Below are 16,760 nucleotides of genomic sequence, written 5' to 3'. Positions count from 1 at the left end.
TTAAATCCAACATAAGCTGCCTAGATAGACCCTGACACATGGAAGGTTATTTTAAAAGAAGAAATGGCTTTTGTTCATCTCATTCACTCATGTGCAGTGTGGCTGTCCTCCAATGACCACCACACGAACAACTGAATCCATCACAGTTGCCAACTTGCTAAAGACTCTGTGGGGTCTTTTATAATGACAAGGCCAAAACATGACCCTTCAATAAGTCACTGTTTTTACAAGTTGCAGTTGAACTCACTTCCAATTGAAGTATGCATGGAATGCTGTTTCAGAGAGTAATTTGTAGCAGTAAAACAAGGGATTATTTACCTCTGGGCCAATTAGACTGGAGCATCCAAGCAGCAAGGCAAGTAAGGGGCCAACACTGGTCTGTGTCTGATGCTCATTTAGAAGTTGAAATGTTATAACATGCTTAACAGTATCGCTGACACATAGTAGTGTAAGTTAGGCATACCAATATACTGTAGCTGTCTCTTAGCTGCTGCAACAGGCCTGAGAAGGGATTGTTAATGTAATGACAAGACAGTAGTACTTCCACTGACACACATAGGCGGCTCAAACTCGGACTTACCTATTGAAACAGATGATGATGCATTAACATGCACGACCGCAAATTCCTGAATTGACGACTGAATCGGCTGGTTTGATTGAATACCAAGTGCAGGTCCAATTGCTAACGTTGGCTAGTAAGCTAGCTAGCAAATTCAAGCAAGCAGTAGCCTGGCTAGCTAGCTAGTTACCTCAAAAAAATGTTCAGTTAAATGACCTTACAAACACTGCTTGATATGAAAGCACCATATTGATGACTGAGCAAGTCAAATCCAAAACATTATGGCTAGTTGTCAAGTAAGATTAACACCTTTCCCTGAAGCAGATGTTTAGATTTTCTTCAGCCAGGCGTATGGCTATGTATGGTCCACCAAAGCATCAAGGTTTTGTCATCGCCTCTCTCCTAGTGGTCATTTGTTCATTCAAATTTCTTGTCAAATATTCATTGTCCGAAAAAACGCGAAAAAACTCGCCGCTGTCAAGTGCTCTCAGTTGCTCTGCTCACTGGACTCGACTCTCGATGAATCATCCACAACCACATGCGCACTGCCACTGGTCTCCTAAACCTGTCCCTAGACAAAAACAGTTAGCATTGATACATTGTGGGAGAGAACGAATCTGACTAGGAAGATTTTCAACTAAACCAAGATAGACCACAGCCTGTCGTGTCAAATGGGAACAAATTAGTCATAGTGGGCAGAACCAAGCACGAGCTAGCGAGATCCTATTGGTGTGTTCTAGCAAATAATTTGCATATTTCCGTTAGGGAACGCAGACTCTGTGATTCGAATGTGTGTAATAACTCAATTCGCCTTTTCACTCATAAACGCTATTTTTTAAAACATCTTTTGCAAAGGGTAATTTCTACAAAAATTGGTTCACTCTGTACAGAACATATTTTAGTTTTGCAAACAGCAAACTGTATTGACATCAAACTTTTAATCGATGAGAAAATGTGCAGAAACCCCATCTCGTTCCAAATTCTCCCACTGCGCTGGTAGTGAGAGGAAACGCCAAGCGGATGCTTCACATTTATACATCCGGTGAAAAGCAATATAATATTTTTTTGGAAGCAATAAAGGATTTATTATTCGAACTTGTCAAATATCCAGCTTTGCAACAGCCCAGACTAATGTCTAGGTTAACAGTGTTATCACATACTTAAATAATTTAAAAAATTGGGAAAAAGAAAATGTGAAAACCAACCAAAATCCATTTCAATCACCAAAATGAGCCTCAAAAAGTTCTGCAACTGCAAATGTCAACTTTTCAACTGAGTTTACCATTCATTCATCAAATGTCATTAGCTGTGATTTGGACAGCAATAACGCAACATAGTATGGTTTCCATTTGAATGTGAATGCATAACTGAAACACAGTTCACACAGGTGAAATTACAAACATTGCAGCATTACATGTCTTTATTGATTACATTCCTGTAATTTAATGTGATATTTTTTTAACCAATTTGTTCCCTCCCACTACATACGTGTTGATTTGTCTCATTTACATCATAAAGTATAGAAAATAAAGGCTATAAAATAGTCTGTAGAAAACAAACCTTAAAAAGGCCCAATGCAGACTTTTTTATATCAATATCAAATCATTTCTGGGCAACAATTAAGTGCCTTACTACAATAGATTTTCAATAAAATTGACAAATTTCTATTAGAAAAAAAGTTACTCAAGAAATAATTTTGCTATGAGTTGTCTGAGTGAGGGGAAAACTGAAAACTATCTGTTATTGGCAGAGAGGTTTGGAACGCTTTGTTATTGGTCTATTAACCGATATACCCCATGTTGATGTCACCATGGAAAGCACAAAACTCCCACACATGCAAAATTGCTGATTAGATGGTCATGTGTAGATTGTATTTTCAACCAGAAACTATCAGGAAATAACGCAATTTATTTTTATTTTTTTCATCAGCTACTGTACAATATGATATAAACACAGGAACATTTTATTTAGCCTGCACTGGGTCTTTAAGAAACAAGTACATGTGGTAAACAAATTCAATCTGACTGATGTTGTGGAAGTACAGGCTAGTCAGCTGAGCGGTTCTGTTATAATACAAAACCTACAGCTTTTTCATAGCCCAACCTCCAGATTCAGTTTTTTTTCCACTTTTTCCAAATAATATCAATGAATCTCTGGCTGCAAAATGTTAGCTATATGCTTATTTAAGCTAAATAACTGATCTTATAAAAGTTGCATGATTATGTACAGTATACACTAACATTACATTATTCAACATAGGCATATTTGGTTTCTGCGTTTCACTAGTTTACTTTTCATAATTGCTTAAATGGGAACAAAAAACACCTAGCTCCTGACAGCAAATCCTATTTCATGAAAAACAACAAACAAAATAACAAATATTTTTGCCAAGGCTAAAATCAAGTTGAAGGGGGTTCCCCTAGAGATTAACGTGCCAGTCTTCCAAGGCTCTCTTTAACAGCAACGCAATCGACAACAAAAGACTCTCAAAGATTGAAAACGTTTGCCCATCACTATGTTAGGTTGAGGCATAAACACATTTGTGCATCTTAAGATTCCGTTTGTCTGAATACCTCTTCCCACATTTATCACAGATGTACTGTTTCCCTCCTGCGTGGACATGCCTCTTGTGTGTTCGAAGATGACTGCCCTGACTAAAGGTCTTCCCACAGATTTCACAGCTGTACGGCTTCTCTCCTGTATGGATTCTCTGGTGCAACTTCAGACTGTTGGCGTTGTTGAATCTTTTCTCGCAGAAGCTACACTGGAAAGGTCTCTCGTTAGAGTGGGTGCGTCCGTGAGACATGAGACTACTCTGCTGACTGAAGGTCTTGCCGCATTCTGTGCAGATATATGGCCTCTCTCCAGTGTGGATGCGCTTGTGTATTTTAAGGTTAACCGATTGACGGAATGTCTTGCCACACAAGTCACAACTAAATGGCCTGACGCCTGTATGAATACGCTGGTGGTTCTTCAGATTGACAGCATGACGGAAACTCTTCTCACACTGAATACACTTGAAGGGCTTTTGTCCAGTGTGAATGAGTTGATGGGTCTTCAGTGTTACAGCGCGTGTGAAGCCTTTCCCGCACAGTAAACAGGTGAAGATTTTCTCTCCCGTGTGAATTTGCTGGTGTCTAGACAGATTCTGAGCCAGGTTGAAGCTCTTGCCACACACAGTGCAGCTGTAAGGCTTTTCACCCGTGTGGATTATCGAATGGGTCTTGAGGTGCGCCTGCTTGCCGAAGCATTTCCCACACACGCCACATATGAAGGGCTTCTCACCAGTGTGGGTGCGGATGTGATCATTACAACTCTGTTTGTGGGCAAATGCTTTGTTGCAGAACATGCACACAAATGGTTTCTCGCCAGTGTGAAGTCGCTGGTGGGATTTGAGGTTACTCTGCGTGGAGAAACTTTTCCCACACTCTGTGCAAATGAAGAGCTTCTTTTGGGCAAACAAAGTCTCCAACAGGATGTCTGTGGGGTTCACCAGGGGGCCATCGCTAATCATACCATACTGGTGCTCTGAAGAAGAGTTCCCTGCAAAAGCATCATCGGCAGCTCCTGTAAGACATGCATAAAACATGTCCGTGAACAAAATATCCATGAAAAAATATCATCTCAGGTGGCAGTTGATATGGGCTGATCTTATGCACTGTCAAGACACAAGTACTTGCTTTATACTTACTCTCTGCAATGGCCCCCAGGTCTATTTGCCCGTGCTCGTCTTTGACAGAAACAGCCAAGACAAGGGGAGATTCTGGTGTGTCCAATTCCTCCACATCTGCAGACTACCAGCACAAACAGATTGATTAGGTGTGAAAATGTGGAGCATAATTGAATCATATTATAGAAATGGCACAGAATGGACACAGACTAAAACATTTAATGGTTTGCCTATTGAAACCAGCCAGTGTTTGCAGAAACTATTACATTGTGATAATGGCACCGGAGGGGATGGCTGCAGTTTTATGGGCTCTTAACCAATTTCCTCGACTAACCGGTACCCCAGCGCATTGACTCTGTACCGGTACCCCCTGTATATAGTCTCGCTATTGTTATTTTACTGCTACTCTTAAATTATTTGCTACTTTTATTTATTATTTTGGGGGGGGTGTTTTTCTTCAAACTACATTGTTGGTTAAGGGCTTGTAAGTAAGCATTTCACTGTAAGGTCTACACCTGTTGTATTTCAGCGCATGTGATAAATAAAATTTCATTTGATAACAATTCCATGACTCTTGAAGCAATCTGCAAAGATCTTACCTCCATTGAAATAGTTTGCGCCACAGATTTACCACTTCCGCCATAAGAATGTTCCTCCGCTGCACCAATGAAAGAGTAGTGAGGCATAAATAGGTAGTTCTTCTTCAGGTGAAGCTAGTACTTTTTAGTTCTTCTTGTAGTGCAACAGATAAAGAAATAAAAACATCTGTTACTTACCCATTCCTCCAACTGACAGAATATTCAAGACGCTCGCTTGTGGTTTGGCTTTTTTCCCTCTATGGCCTTTGAAAGACTTGGATTCAAAGTCCATCAAAAACTTTGTATCATCCACAATTTTCATTATTTTACCCAATGCCTCATTGCCCAGTACCTCCATGATTGTGGCAAAGTCTGTCTGTAAATGAAAGAGATTTTATTTTACCTTTATTTAACCAGGTAGGCTAGTTGAGAACAAGTTCTCATTTGCAACTACAACCTGGCCAAGATAAAGCGTAGCAATTCGACACATACAACAACACAGAGTTACACATGGAATAAACAAAACACAGTCAATAATACAGTAGAACAAAGGAAAACAAAAAGTCTATATACAGGGAGTGCAAATGAGGTAAGTTAAGGAAATAAATAGGCCATGGTGGCGAAGTAATTACAATATAGCAATTAAACACTGGAATGGTAGATCGGCAGAAGATGAATGAGAGCGTCTGCTAAATGACTTAAATGTAAATGTAAATGAATGTGCAGGTAGAGATACTGGGGTGCAAATGAGCAAAATAAATAAATAAATAAATACCAGTATGGGGATGAGGTAGGTAGATAGAGGGGCTGTTTGCAGATGGGCTATGTACAGGTGCAGTGATCTGTAAGCTGCTCTGACAACTAGTGCTTAAAGCTAGTGAGGGAGATGTGAGTCTCCAGCTTCAGAGATTTTTGCAATTCGTTCCAGTCATGGGCAGCAGAGAACTGGAAGGAAAGACGACCAAAGGAGGAATTGGCTTTGGGGGTGACTAGTGAGATATACCTGCTGGAGCGCGTGCTACGAGTGGGTGCTGCTATTGTGACCAGTGAGCTGAGATACGACGGGGCTTTACCTAGCAGAGACTTGTAGATAACCTGTAGCCAGTGGGTTTGGCAAAGAGTATGAAGCGAGGGCCAACCAACGAGAGCGTACAGGTCGCAATGGTGGGTAGTGTATGGGGCCCGGAAGGATGGTCAGTTTTACGAGGGTATGGTTGGCAGCATGAGTGAAGGATGCTTTGTTGCGATATAGGAAGCATATTCTAGATATAATTTTGGATTGGAGCTGCTTAATGTGAGTCTGGAAGGAGAGTTTACAGTCTAACCAGACACCCAGGTATTTGTAGTTGTCCACGTATTCTAAGTCAGAGCCGTCCAGAGTAGTAATGCTGTAGTGATAAGCAATGTATTATTTCAAAACATACCATGAATAGATTTAGGGTGGCTATTGTATTCATGCATGCCCCTTTCCATGCTATCTGCCACCTGTAACTGTTAATAAACATGATGTCCTATTGGACAACTGATCTGTGTTAAGGGAAAAGCTAGCTAGCTTGCTTCAGTATCCTAGCCAGCTGCTAGGCCTTTCCTCTCTCACTCATGGTGACTTACCATCTTATTCTGATTCTCCGTCTGCACTTTTGCCGATAATTCTTCATCCTCGCTATGCCCCTGGGTCAGTTCCAGGCTGAACACGAAAACAGAACTGTCCTCTACAAGTTTACCTAGTTCGGCCACCGCCGCGTGAACAAGGGTCTCCATGACAGAGGCCAACTGGGTCTGCAACGCGATGAAATTTGACATTCTGTTTGTTGGTGTTTATCACGAGCTTAGCTAATTGACCACTCTTTTAGATTAGCATTTATGAAATATTAAGATAATACCACATACAGGTGAAGCTAGTACATCAATATATTTGATTAATTAGGAGTACAGAGACTCTTTTATTTGTGAATGTGCTCACACGGAAGTATTTTGTGAACTCCAAACTTCTAGTTCCGGTTTAGAAGGGAGTTGAGTTTATTAAAGAGACAGCTACTATATTTTGAAAGCTACCAAGTTGTACATTACCTTATTCAAACACACTGTAATGTGATTATTTTGTTTATTTAATACTTGACCTTCCAGGAAACCCCATACGTTTGTTTACTTTGGTATTTAAACATTGGGCATCTGGTAATCAGGGCATTGAGAATCTTTGAAGAGGCTGTTTCGAAATCCTGTGGCGCGCTCATATGAATTATACGATGACGCAAATACCGCGCCAAATTTTGTAGAGAGCTGCTTGCTTGTTGACAATTGGGAGCTAGAAAGGTACCTAGCTTGCTATCCAAAAGACACGGACACAATCACAATAATAACCTGTCATTCACTCCAGTCAAAGGACGCGTGAGTTGGGAGACATTCTTGTTTTTGTTGGTATGTCCAGTCGGAATAGCTAGTTCCACAATTTCTGTAGGTAGAGGCCGGGGCCAGTTCCAGTGTCAGTGAGATATTTACGTTAGCTAGCTAGCATCAGCTGCTCGCTAAGTAGCGCAATCTAGCTAGCTAGTTAACGTTGAGCGACAAGCTAAATTATTGAAATTGACAGTCATGTTATTGACGATGTTGTGCGGTTGTAGCTCCGACTTTGTGCGTTTGGTTATTGTTTTGTGGAAGTGAATTTGAGAGAGACGCTACTGTCTGGGCAGAAAGAGAGCCAGAAATAGTAACGTTAAGGGGGATAGCGTAACGTTAGTTGGCTAGTTACATTAGCTATATCACTGCCAGTTAATTCCTCACACATTGTTTACATTTTATGTTGCATTTTTCTTTATTTGTCCTAGTTGCTAGGGGAAGCAGACATGGGTTTACTGGATCAATGCGAGGAGCTGTTTAAGACGTCAAACCTTTATGATGTAATCGGTGTCACAAATGATGCATCGGAGGCAGAGGTTCGACGGGGTTATTATAAAGTCTCACTACAAGTCCACCCTGACAGATCACCAGGTGACGGGCAAGCCACTGCCAAGTTCCAGGTAGGCAAGACAACACTTACATTTTAAAAATAATGTGTGAACGTTTGTTTACCTTTAAAACCTTGGTTGATATATTGGGAGGAGCAGGTGTCCGATGATAAGTTTCTGTCCTGTTTGATATCTTGATGTGTTACTAGACTCTAGGGAAGGTGTATGCAGTCTTGAGTGACAAAGACCAAAGGGCCATTTACGACGAGCAGGGCATAGTAGACGAGGAGTCCGACTCACTTGACCAAGATCGTAACTGGGAAGAATATTGGAGAACAATGTTTCCTAAGGTAGGACTTAAAGTTAAGCATTTCTTCCCCCAGTGCAAGTTACAAATGGATACATTCAGTGCCTAGTGAAAGTCTTCACATCCGCCTTGCACAGTTTTCACATTCTGCAGCCTTCTGTAGCTCAGTTGGTAAAGCATGGCTCTTGTAACTCCAGGATAGTGGGTTCGATCCCCGGGACCACCCATACGTAGAATGTATGCAGACTGTAAGTCGCTTTGGATAAAAGCGTCTGCTAAATGGCATATATTATTATTATTATTATATATTATAAATTAAAATCTCAGCTACAATGAATTAACACTGTACATTCAGAAAGTCCCATGCCTCGACATCATTAGTTATGTCAAGACTGTGCATTCTCTTTGCAGATCACACTTCAAGATATCCTGAACTTTGAGAAGTCCTACAAGGACTCTGAGGAAGAAAAGCATGATCTGATGCGGGTCTATGAGGAGCACAAGGGCGACATGGACATGATCATGGAGAACGTGCTGTGTGCCACCCAGGAGGACGAACCACGGATCAGAGCCGTCCTCCAGTGCGCCATCGACTCCAAGGTGCTGCTGGCTCACAAGGCTTTCACCAACGAGAGTGCTAAGAAGAAAAGCAGCCGCAAACGCAAGGTGTGTGAACTAATATATATATATATATATATCCCTCAGTGCATTTTGAGTTTGTTTTATCTCATACTCTTATCACAGACACATAGCTAACTGATACAGGTGAACATCAGTATGGTCACCATTGCAGCTGTCAATGTTTGTGTCATTGTGTTTCCAGGCCGATAAAGAGCGTAAAGAGGCAGAGGAGATGCAGAAAGAGATGGGCCTGAACAGCGAGGACAGCCTGGTGGCCATGATCAAGGTGAGACAGTTAGACTAGACCCACTCCAATTTGCTTACCGCCCAAATAGGTCCACAGACGATGCAATCTCAACCACACTGCACACTGCCCTAACCCACCTGGACAAGAGGAATACCTATGTGAGAATGCTGTTCATCGACTACAGCTCGGCATTCAACACCATAGTACCCTCCAAGCTCGTCATCAAGCTCGAGACCCTGGGTCTCGACCCCGCCCTGTGCAACTGGGTACTGGACTTCCTGACGGGCCGCCCCCAGGTGGTGAGGGTAGGCAACAACATCTCCTCCCCGCTGATCCTCAACACGGGGCCCCACAAGGGTGCGTTCTGAGCCCTCTCCTGTACTCCCTGTTCACCCACGACTGCGTGGCCACGCACGCCTCCAACTCAATCATCAAGTTTGCGGACGACACAACAGTGGTAGGCTTGATTACCAACAACGACGAGACGGCCTACAGGGAGGAGGTGAGGGCCCTTGGAGTGTGGTGTCAGGAAAATAACCTCACACTCAACGTCAACAAAACTAAGGAGATGATTGTGGACTTCAGGAAACAGCAGAGGGAACACCCCCTATCCACATCGATGGAACAGTAGTGGAGAGGGTAGCTAGTTTTAAGTTCCTCGGCATACACATCACAGACAAACTGAATTGGTCCACTCACACTGACAGCGTCGTGAAGAAGGCGCAGCAGCGCCTATTCAACCTCAGGAGGCTGAAGAAATTCGGCTTGTCACCAAAAGCACTCACAAACTTCTACAGATGCACAATCGAGCATCCTGGCGGGCTGTATCACCGCCTGGTACGGCAACTGCTCCGCCCTCAACCGTAAGGCTCTCCAGAGGGTAGTGAGGACTGCACAACGCATCACCGGGGCAAACTACCTGCCCTCCAGGACACCTACACCACCCGTTGTTACAGGAAGGCCATAAAGATCATCAAGGACATCAACCACCCGAACCACTGCCTGTTCACCCCGCTATCATCCAGAAGGCGAGGTCAGTACAGGTGCATCAAAGCTGGGACCGAGAGACTGAAAAACAGCTTCTATCTCAAGGCCATCAGACTGTTAAATAGCCACCACTAACATTGAGTGGCTGCTGCCAACACACTGTCATTGACACTGACCCAACTCCAGCCATTTTAATAATGGGAATTGATGGGAAATGATGTAAATATATCACTAGCCACTTTAAACAATGCTACCTTATATAATGTTACTTACCCTACATTATTCATCTCATATACATATGTATATACTGTACTCTACAACATCGACTGCATCCTTATGTAACACATGTATCACTAGCCACTTTAACTATGCCACTTTGTTTACTTTGTCTACATACTCATCTCATATGTATATACTGTACTCGATACCATCTACTGTATGCTGCTCTGTACCATCACTCATTCATATATCCTTATGTACATGTTCCTTATCCCCTTACACTGTGTATAAGACAGTAGTTTTGGAATTGTTAGTTAGATTACTTGTTGGTTATCACTGCATTGTCGGAACTAGAAGCACAAGCATTTCGCTACACTCGCATTAACATCTGCTAACCATGTGTATGTGACAAATAAAATTTGATTTGATTTGATTTGATTTAGTTGACCAACGTGGTACAACGTAACTGTAAAACCATTACTGACCTTTTTTCGAAGCTGCCATTGGTTATGTATCTCTTATCCCCCTCCTTTTCTTTTATTTCAGAAAAATCAGAAGTCAAAAGAGGCAGGCTTTAACAATTTTATGGATAACCTGGAAGCAAAGTACTGCAAGAAAAGACCAAGCTCTTCCTCAGGAAGGAAGGGAAAGAAGTGACTTTTTTTCTAACTCACCTCTGCGCTGTTGCTAACAGTCATCTGTTTTCATTATATGTTATGATTAAAAGTTGATCCTGCGCAAAGACAGTTCTTGAGACCACTCTGTCATAGTGAAAGATGATATTCTGTTCATAAGTCACTTAGGACCTAAACATGGTCCGATGATTTGAATGGCAGGGGATGTGCCTATATATATATGGGGGGGTGTCACTGAAAGAAGTCATATGTATATTTCCAAAGATTTAAAAAAAAATAAAAAAAAACGATTTACTTGGTAACGGAAAGTCTTATCATACTAGCTTCTGTAACCAGTGGCCTAGATGGTCATGTAGCAACAACACATTATCAAGACATTGTGATGTAATGTTGCCGATTGGTTTTATGTATAGCCCTTAAGGATTATTTTATTTTTCACATTGCACTTAAATGTATTTGGTTTGTAAGTCAAAATAAAAGCGTCCAAAACGTTCAGTCTCTCTTGGTGGCAACAGCAGGCTTAAAATAAGTATGTTTAGGCTTTATGGTTTTATTCAGTTAGTTTCTGTACATACACCAATCAGGCTATTGATTTAGTTATCTGTACATACAAGTATGATTATTACAGTACTGATACACACAACCATTCACTTTGTAAGTCATTTTGAGAATCATTGCAATACTATGGAGGTAGTTACAGTATTTAAACAAAAACAACAGTTTAAACTTCGTAAAGGCCTAGTGATCACACAATTAAATGTATGCAAAAATGTCCTTTACATAGTGTGTATATATATATATATATATAATAAGAATAAAAAATGTTAGCTATAAGCCAAGCCCTTTGATGGTATTGCAGTATCTCTTGAAACACAACGTCCTGGTCAAACACTTTTTTCCTCAAGTGAGATGTATTTCCTGTCTGTTCTCGACCTGTATGTTTCATTCCCGTCTGTGTGTTACCAAGCACTTAAACAGTACAGTTCCTGCCTGGTCTTCTAAAATCATCTGTGTGGTGTATTTGCAGCTTTGATGCTCGCTGTTGTCCACCCATCTTGCTATGATTTGAGGTGTTGTTGATTGGCCCATTCCTGGATCAACCGGTTAGCTATGGCGTAGCTTGGTGGGACCCAGAACACAGTAGGCTCTCCTTTGTTGTTCCGTGGTGGTGCCTTGATCGTCAGCGCCTCTTGGACTTCCTCTAGGCTGAACCACCGTGCATCCTCTAACTCCACCTTATCCACACTGACCTGTTAGGCAAAGCAGTTCAGATCAGCAACGTACAATTAATTCAGTTTTCAACTTATGTCATTTATTTCAATGTACACTGTATTGACATGGAAAATATTTTCTTTATATAGAGCTATTTTATTACAAGTATAATCTCAAAGTCTCCTTAAAAATAAAATGAACAAAAAACAATTGAACAAAACAAATGTGATCTGGCAGTTATTGGACACTAAATGTACAACAATGGATAAGCAGGGTTGGATTACCGACCTGCTTTTATGTTTGAGTAACTGAACTAGCTTTAGAACTGCAAAATATTCTCTCTGCCACCCAGAAATAGGTCAAAAATAGGTCAAGCCAAATGAATGTATGAACACAGAGAAAGTTAGAATAGTGAGGCAGCCATTGACTGACGTGTGTCTTGTCTGGGTTGACGGTGGCGTGACAGGCCACCATGAAGGAGCTCTGTGGGAAGGGCCAGTGCTGAGAGCCTGAGTACTGGATAGACTCTACCTCCAGCCCCACCTCCTCAGCTATCTCCCTGCGGAGTGCCTCCTCCATGGTCTCACCTGTTGACACATTCAGGAACCTATACCAGTGCTTATGCCAACAGTAATATATTAGTCTTAACAAGTACAGTTATGGATAAGTGAGTTACATCTCTCAGGCTGTTTACATCTGGGTAGCATATTAGGACTGGATGTAGCCTATGTAATAGACATGTTATAAATAGTCAATACACATGCCTCATTGGTTTGAAATGTGCGGCATGAGACTCACCAATGTCACAGAAGCCTGCCAGTGCACTGTACATCCCCCGTGGAAAGGTGGACTGCCTCCCCAGCAAACACCGTTTCCCATCAGACACCAGTACGATCACCACCGGAGACATCTGTAGAAAAACAAAAGACACAACATAACTACTTTTCACCCAGCTTGGGGAAATGTACTAACTACTCTATTTCATGATGAAAATCCAATGTGATATGAGAGCTGTTAAATAGCTGATTGACCTTTTATATTTGCTAGATAAGCCCCGTTTCTTACCTTAGGGTAATAAGTGATCCCACTGCTGTGACACACACGCTGACTGCCAGACTGGTTCCTTTGGGTGGGCTGCCCAGTGGAGCTGCAGAAGCCATTGGTCTGGTGCCAGCGAAGGAGCGCCTGCCCCTGACGATAAAAACATACACCCAGGTATTATAGCAAACACAGAGAGACACACGGTATAACACAATACTAGAAAAACACAGTGCAACACTAGATTGGAGACTTGACTCCAATACCCACTCTGGCTACAAGCGGTGCCTCAGACCCTCTCAGTAGGAAGAAGGCTTTCCTCAGGTCTACGAAGGTTCCTCTACACAGCTCCTCCACAGCAGCCTGCTCAATCGCCCCTACAGCACAGAGAGACAGTCGGTCAACATGTCGTCTGACCCAAATACACAGAGGACAATGTACTGTAGGTGGAGAACGAGATTATTAGTGGAGAACGAGATTATTATTCCGGATGGGAATTTGATGTACCAACTAACTGTATGTTCCCTGAAGTAATGTATTACATGTCTGGATGTTCTCGTACCAACATCAAAGGAGAACTGTGCTTCGTTCTGTTCAGTGCAGTTGATGAGAATGGATTCCTTCACCATCTCCTTGTCCTCTCCAAGCTTTTCCAGAATCTCTTCTACATCTGAGAGGAACAAATGTATTTCCATGACGTGCATACTACATGTTTGTGTTGGTATTTACAGGTACATCTCTGTTGAAAGTTGTTCCTGTCAAGAAATGCCCATTTCTATTATGTCATTGCAATAATGTCACTCTCAATTTAGTGGATTCTGAAGTGAGAGGGGGCTGTCCTTGTTATATACAGTTAGTCTCAATCCTAGCTCCAATGGCACTAATCATCTGGCCATACAATACCTTTGGTCTGGAGCGCTGGGAGCTGGTATATTCCACTGTCAGTCCGCCGCAGTAGAGGAGCCAGTTTGTGATAGAGGAAAATATTCCCAGACTGCAATGCTGCTCGACACGCCTCATCCTCCTCCTTTATCTTATTCAAGTGCCTAAATCAGACATGCCATAACTTTAGCATGAATGTAATCCCATTCAACCGTTATCTAACTTGCAGTATGTTTATTAAATGGGTGGGTATATCTGACAGTTAACTGAACTGACCTCATCCTGGACACATAGCTGGCGGAGGACCGTGAGACCATCCACTTGGGTCTGAAGAGAATCCTCAGTGGCTGGAGCATGATTAGGGTCCCACAGATCTACATACAATGAGAACAATTGGTCCCAGGTGAGTTGTATTGTGTAGAACATCTGAAATAATGAACGCAATACAAATAAATATTACATGTAAACAAATTAAAAGGAATCAAGGTGAAACACAAAGTAGATGAGTGGAAACTGTCTTTGTAGCGCTGTTCTGGCTTAACCAGGGGGCTGAGCTCTGGTTCCAATGGAGCAGAGCCTGCCAAAGAAGCCATATCGTGGTGACTTCTAGTAAGAAACATTTCGTTTTAAACATAATTAAATAAATGCAGTGAAACCACATCTCAATCAATTTATGTACAAGTATGTTATTGCAGTCATATTCTTTGCATTTGAGTGTTGTCCTTCGCGTATATGTTCATGTAGAGGACAGTGCACTCTGACAGTAGCATACACGTTGTACCGACTCTTTAGGACTTCAAAATGGAGGTTGTTTCGTAATGTCTACTATGTGCGGCACAAGTTCTTGCCAAACCATTCCTAGGCTAAACTAAACTGAAAACGTGATACCGTAAGACAAAATAAATCTAAATTCACCTTGCTTGCAGTCCAAATCCTCAAACGAAAAAAGTAGAAGGGAAAAAAACTTGCGTCAAGGCACAGAGACCAAACGTGTTAACAGACAGAGCGTGCAGCGACCTCTGCCACTGACAGAGGGTATATCTTCTCTATAATAGTGGAGTCAAATATAATTTTCCCTCATTCATCTGTAGTTGAGTTGTTTTTTATTGGAAAATGGCAATGGATAAGATTATTTTGTGTTGCAATAATTTACTATCATACTATCATCATACTATCATATTAACCCACATATGCTGACCACTTCTTGGCTGCTTTTCCTTCACTCTGCGGTCCAACTCATCCCAAACCATCTCAATTAGGTTGAGGTCGGGTGATTGTGGAGGCCAGGTCATCTAATGCAGCACTCCATCATGCTCCGTCTTGGTCAAATAGCCTTTACACAGCCTGGAGGTGTGTTGGATCATTGTCCTGTTTAAAAACAATTGATAGTCCCACTAAGCGTAAACCAGATGGGATGGCGTATTGCTGCAGAATGCTGTGGTAGCCATGCTGGTTAAGTGTGCCTTGAATTCTAAATAAATCACAGACAGTGTCACCAGCACGGTACCCCCACACCATCACACCTTCTCATCCATGCTTCACAGTGGGAACCACACATGCAGAGATCACCGTTCACCTACTCTGTGTCTCATAAAGACATGGCGGTTGGAACCAAAAATCTCATTAAACCAAAGGACAGATTTCCACCGGTCTAATGTCTATTGCTCATGTTCCTTGGCCCAAGCAAGTCTCTTATTAATATTAGTCCTTTAGTAGCCACCAGGCTGTCCTCGCTGTTCAGGCCCATTTTCTTCACACAGTCTCCTCTGAACAGTTGATGTTGAGATGTGTTACTTGAACTCTGTGAAGCATTTATTTGGGCTGCGATTTCTGAGGCTGGTAACTCTAACAAACTTATCCCCTGTAGCAGAGATATCTCTGGGTCTTCCTTTCCTGTGGCGGTCCTCGTCAGAGCCAGTTTCATCATAGCGCTTGAGGGTTTTTGCGACTGCACTTTAAGAAACCTTCAAAGTTCTTGACCTGTTCCGTATTGACTGACCTTCATGTCTTAAAGTAATGATGGACTGTCATTTCTCTTTGCTTATTTCAGCTGTTATTGCCGTAACATGGGCTTGGTCTTTTATCAAATAGGGCTATCTTCTGTATATCACCCCTACCTTGTCACAACACAACTGATTGGCTCAAATGCATTAAGAAGGAAAGAAATTCCACAAATTTACTTTTAACAAGGCACACCTATTAATTGAAATGCATTCCAGGTGACTACCTCATGAAGCTGGTTGAGAGAATGCCAAGAGTGTGCAAAGCTGTCATCAAGGCAAAGGGTGGCTACTTTGAAGAACCTCAAATATAAAATATATTTTGATTTGTTTAACACATTTTTAGTTACTACATGATTCCATGTGTTATTTCATAGTTTTGATGTCTTCACTATTATTCTACAATGTAAAACAATGGTAAAAATAAAGAAAAATACTGGAATGAATAGGTAAGTCCAAACTTTTGACTGGTACTTTATATACACTGTATATATACACTGAACAAAAATATAAACGCAACATGCAACAATATTAAAGATTTTACTGAGTTACAGTAAATTAAAGGAAATCAGTCAATTGAAATAAATTCATTAGGCCCTAATCTATGGATTTTACATGACTGGAAATACAGATACATATGCATCTGTTGGTCACAGATACCTTAAAAAAGAAGTATCTCTGATGGGCATGGATCAGAAAACCAGTCAGTGTCTTGTGTAACCACCATTTGCCACATGCAGCATGACATTTCTTCGCATAGAGTTGATCAGGCTGTTGATTGTAGTCCCACTCCTCTTCAATGGCTGTGTGAATTTACTAGATATTGGCGGGAACTGTAACACGCTGTCATACACATCGAT

General features: G+C 41.7%; 4 protein-coding genes across 11 annotated transcripts in view; 1 reads left to right on the top strand and 3 right to left on the bottom strand.

Annotated features, from left to right (window-relative positions):
* The window catches only part of ccser2b (coiled-coil serine-rich protein 2b), a 132,100-nt gene extending 130,919 nt beyond the window's left edge, over positions 1-1,181 (bottom strand). For all 4 annotated transcript variants that reach the window (XM_046368704.1, XM_046368705.1, XM_046368706.1 and 1 more), the window contains exon 1: positions 581-1,181. The gene's annotated coding sequence lies outside the window, so the exon portion shown is untranslated. The remainder of the gene's footprint in view (positions 1-580) is intronic.
* Positions 1,182-1,612: 431 nt separating this feature from the next.
* On the bottom strand, positions 1,613-6,796 carry LOC124048182 (zinc finger protein 501-like). The gene is made up of 5 exons (XM_046368697.1): positions 6,419-6,796; positions 5,006-5,183; positions 4,829-4,887; positions 4,251-4,353; positions 1,613-4,126 (listed from the first exon to the last, which is right to left on the bottom strand). Exons 1-5 carry the CDS (start codon positions 6,608-6,610, stop codon positions 3,078-3,080), a joined length of 1,581 nt encoding a protein of 526 aa, XP_046224653.1. The 5' UTR covers positions 6,611-6,796; the 3' UTR covers positions 1,613-3,077.
* A 59-nt stretch (positions 6,797-6,855) lies between these two features.
* On the top strand, positions 6,856-11,263 carry dnajc9 (DnaJ (Hsp40) homolog, subfamily C, member 9). 3 transcript variants are annotated; one of them, XM_046368703.1, is made up of 6 exons: positions 6,856-7,120; positions 7,633-7,824; positions 7,962-8,102; positions 8,471-8,725; positions 8,883-8,966; positions 10,680-11,263. In XM_046368703.1, the coding sequence occupies exons 2-6, from the start codon at positions 7,651-7,653 to the stop codon at positions 10,788-10,790; spliced, it is 765 nt and encodes a 254-aa protein (XP_046224659.1). In that variant the 5' UTR covers positions 6,856-7,120; positions 7,633-7,650; the 3' UTR covers positions 10,791-11,263. The 3 variants fall into 3 exon arrangements, with proteins under 3 accessions (XP_046224659.1, XP_046224658.1, XP_046224657.1); XM_046368702.1 differs by having other exon boundaries at positions 6,856-7,225; XM_046368701.1 differs by having other exon boundaries at positions 6,857-7,195.
* Positions 11,264-11,275: 12 nt separating this feature from the next.
* On the bottom strand, positions 11,276-14,920 carry nudt13 (nudix (nucleoside diphosphate linked moiety X)-type motif 13). Of its 3 annotated transcripts, none has more exons than XM_046368700.1 (9): positions 14,580-14,755; positions 14,177-14,274; positions 13,922-14,064; positions 13,581-13,688; positions 13,289-13,395; positions 13,046-13,171; positions 12,779-12,890; positions 12,413-12,567; positions 11,276-12,018 (listed from the first exon to the last, which is right to left on the bottom strand). In XM_046368700.1, exons 2-9 carry the CDS (start codon positions 14,254-14,256, stop codon positions 11,827-11,829), a joined length of 1,023 nt encoding a protein of 340 aa, XP_046224656.1. In that variant the 5' UTR covers positions 14,257-14,274; positions 14,580-14,755; the 3' UTR covers positions 11,276-11,826. The 3 variants fall into 3 exon arrangements, with proteins under 3 accessions (XP_046224656.1, XP_046224654.1, XP_046224655.1); XM_046368698.1 differs by lacking the exon at positions 14,580-14,755 and adding an exon at positions 14,816-14,920 and having other exon boundaries at positions 11,277-12,018; XM_046368699.1 differs by lacking the exon at positions 14,580-14,755 and adding an exon at positions 14,816-14,919 and having other exon boundaries at positions 11,277-12,018; positions 14,177-14,326.
* Between the last annotated feature and the right edge of the window lie 1,840 nt (positions 14,921-16,760).

This window comes from Oncorhynchus gorbuscha, linkage group LG11 (assembly GCF_021184085.1).
Source record: "Oncorhynchus gorbuscha isolate QuinsamMale2020 ecotype Even-year linkage group LG11, OgorEven_v1.0, whole genome shotgun sequence".
NCBI lineage: Eukaryota > Metazoa > Chordata > Actinopteri > Salmoniformes > Salmonidae > Oncorhynchus > Oncorhynchus gorbuscha.
Note: the sequence above shows the minus strand (reverse complement) of the source record. Positions and strands in the feature narration are given on the sequence as shown.

Bases quoted from the DNA above. Each gene is read 5' to 3' on its own strand.
- LOC124048182 (XM_046368697.1), bottom strand. From the start codon at position 6,610: ATGTCAAATTTCATCGCGTTGCAGACCCAGTTGGCCTCTGTCATGGAG. The intron at 5,184-6,418 runs GTAAGTCACCAT...TTTCATTTACAG, and splicing joins CGGAGAATCAGAATAAGATG to ACAGACTTTGCCACAATCAT. The intron at 4,888-5,005 runs GTAAGTAACAGA...TCATTGGTGCAG, and splicing joins TCTGTCAGTTGGAGGAATGG to CGGAGGAACATTCTTATGGC.
- nudt13 (XM_046368698.1), bottom strand. From the start codon at position 14,256: ATGCTCCAGCCACTGAGGATTCTCTTCAGACCCAAGTGGATGGTCTCA. The intron at 14,065-14,176 runs GTCAGTTCAGTT...TGTCTGATTTAG, and splicing joins AGCTATGTGTCCAGGATGAG to GCACTTGAATAAGATAAAGG. The intron at 12,019-12,412 runs GTCAGTCAATGG...TTTGCCTAACAG, and splicing joins TCAACCCAGACAAGACACAC to GTCAGTGTGGATAAGGTGGA.
- dnajc9 (XM_046368703.1), top strand. From the start codon at position 7,651: ATGGGTTTACTGGATCAATGCGAGGAGCTGTTTAAGACGTCAAACCTT. The intron at 7,825-7,961 runs GTAGGCAAGACA...ATGTGTTACTAG, and splicing joins AAGCCACTGCCAAGTTCCAG to ACTCTAGGGAAGGTGTATGC. The intron at 8,103-8,470 runs GTAGGACTTAAA...TTCTCTTTGCAG, and splicing joins GGAGAACAATGTTTCCTAAG to ATCACACTTCAAGATATCCT.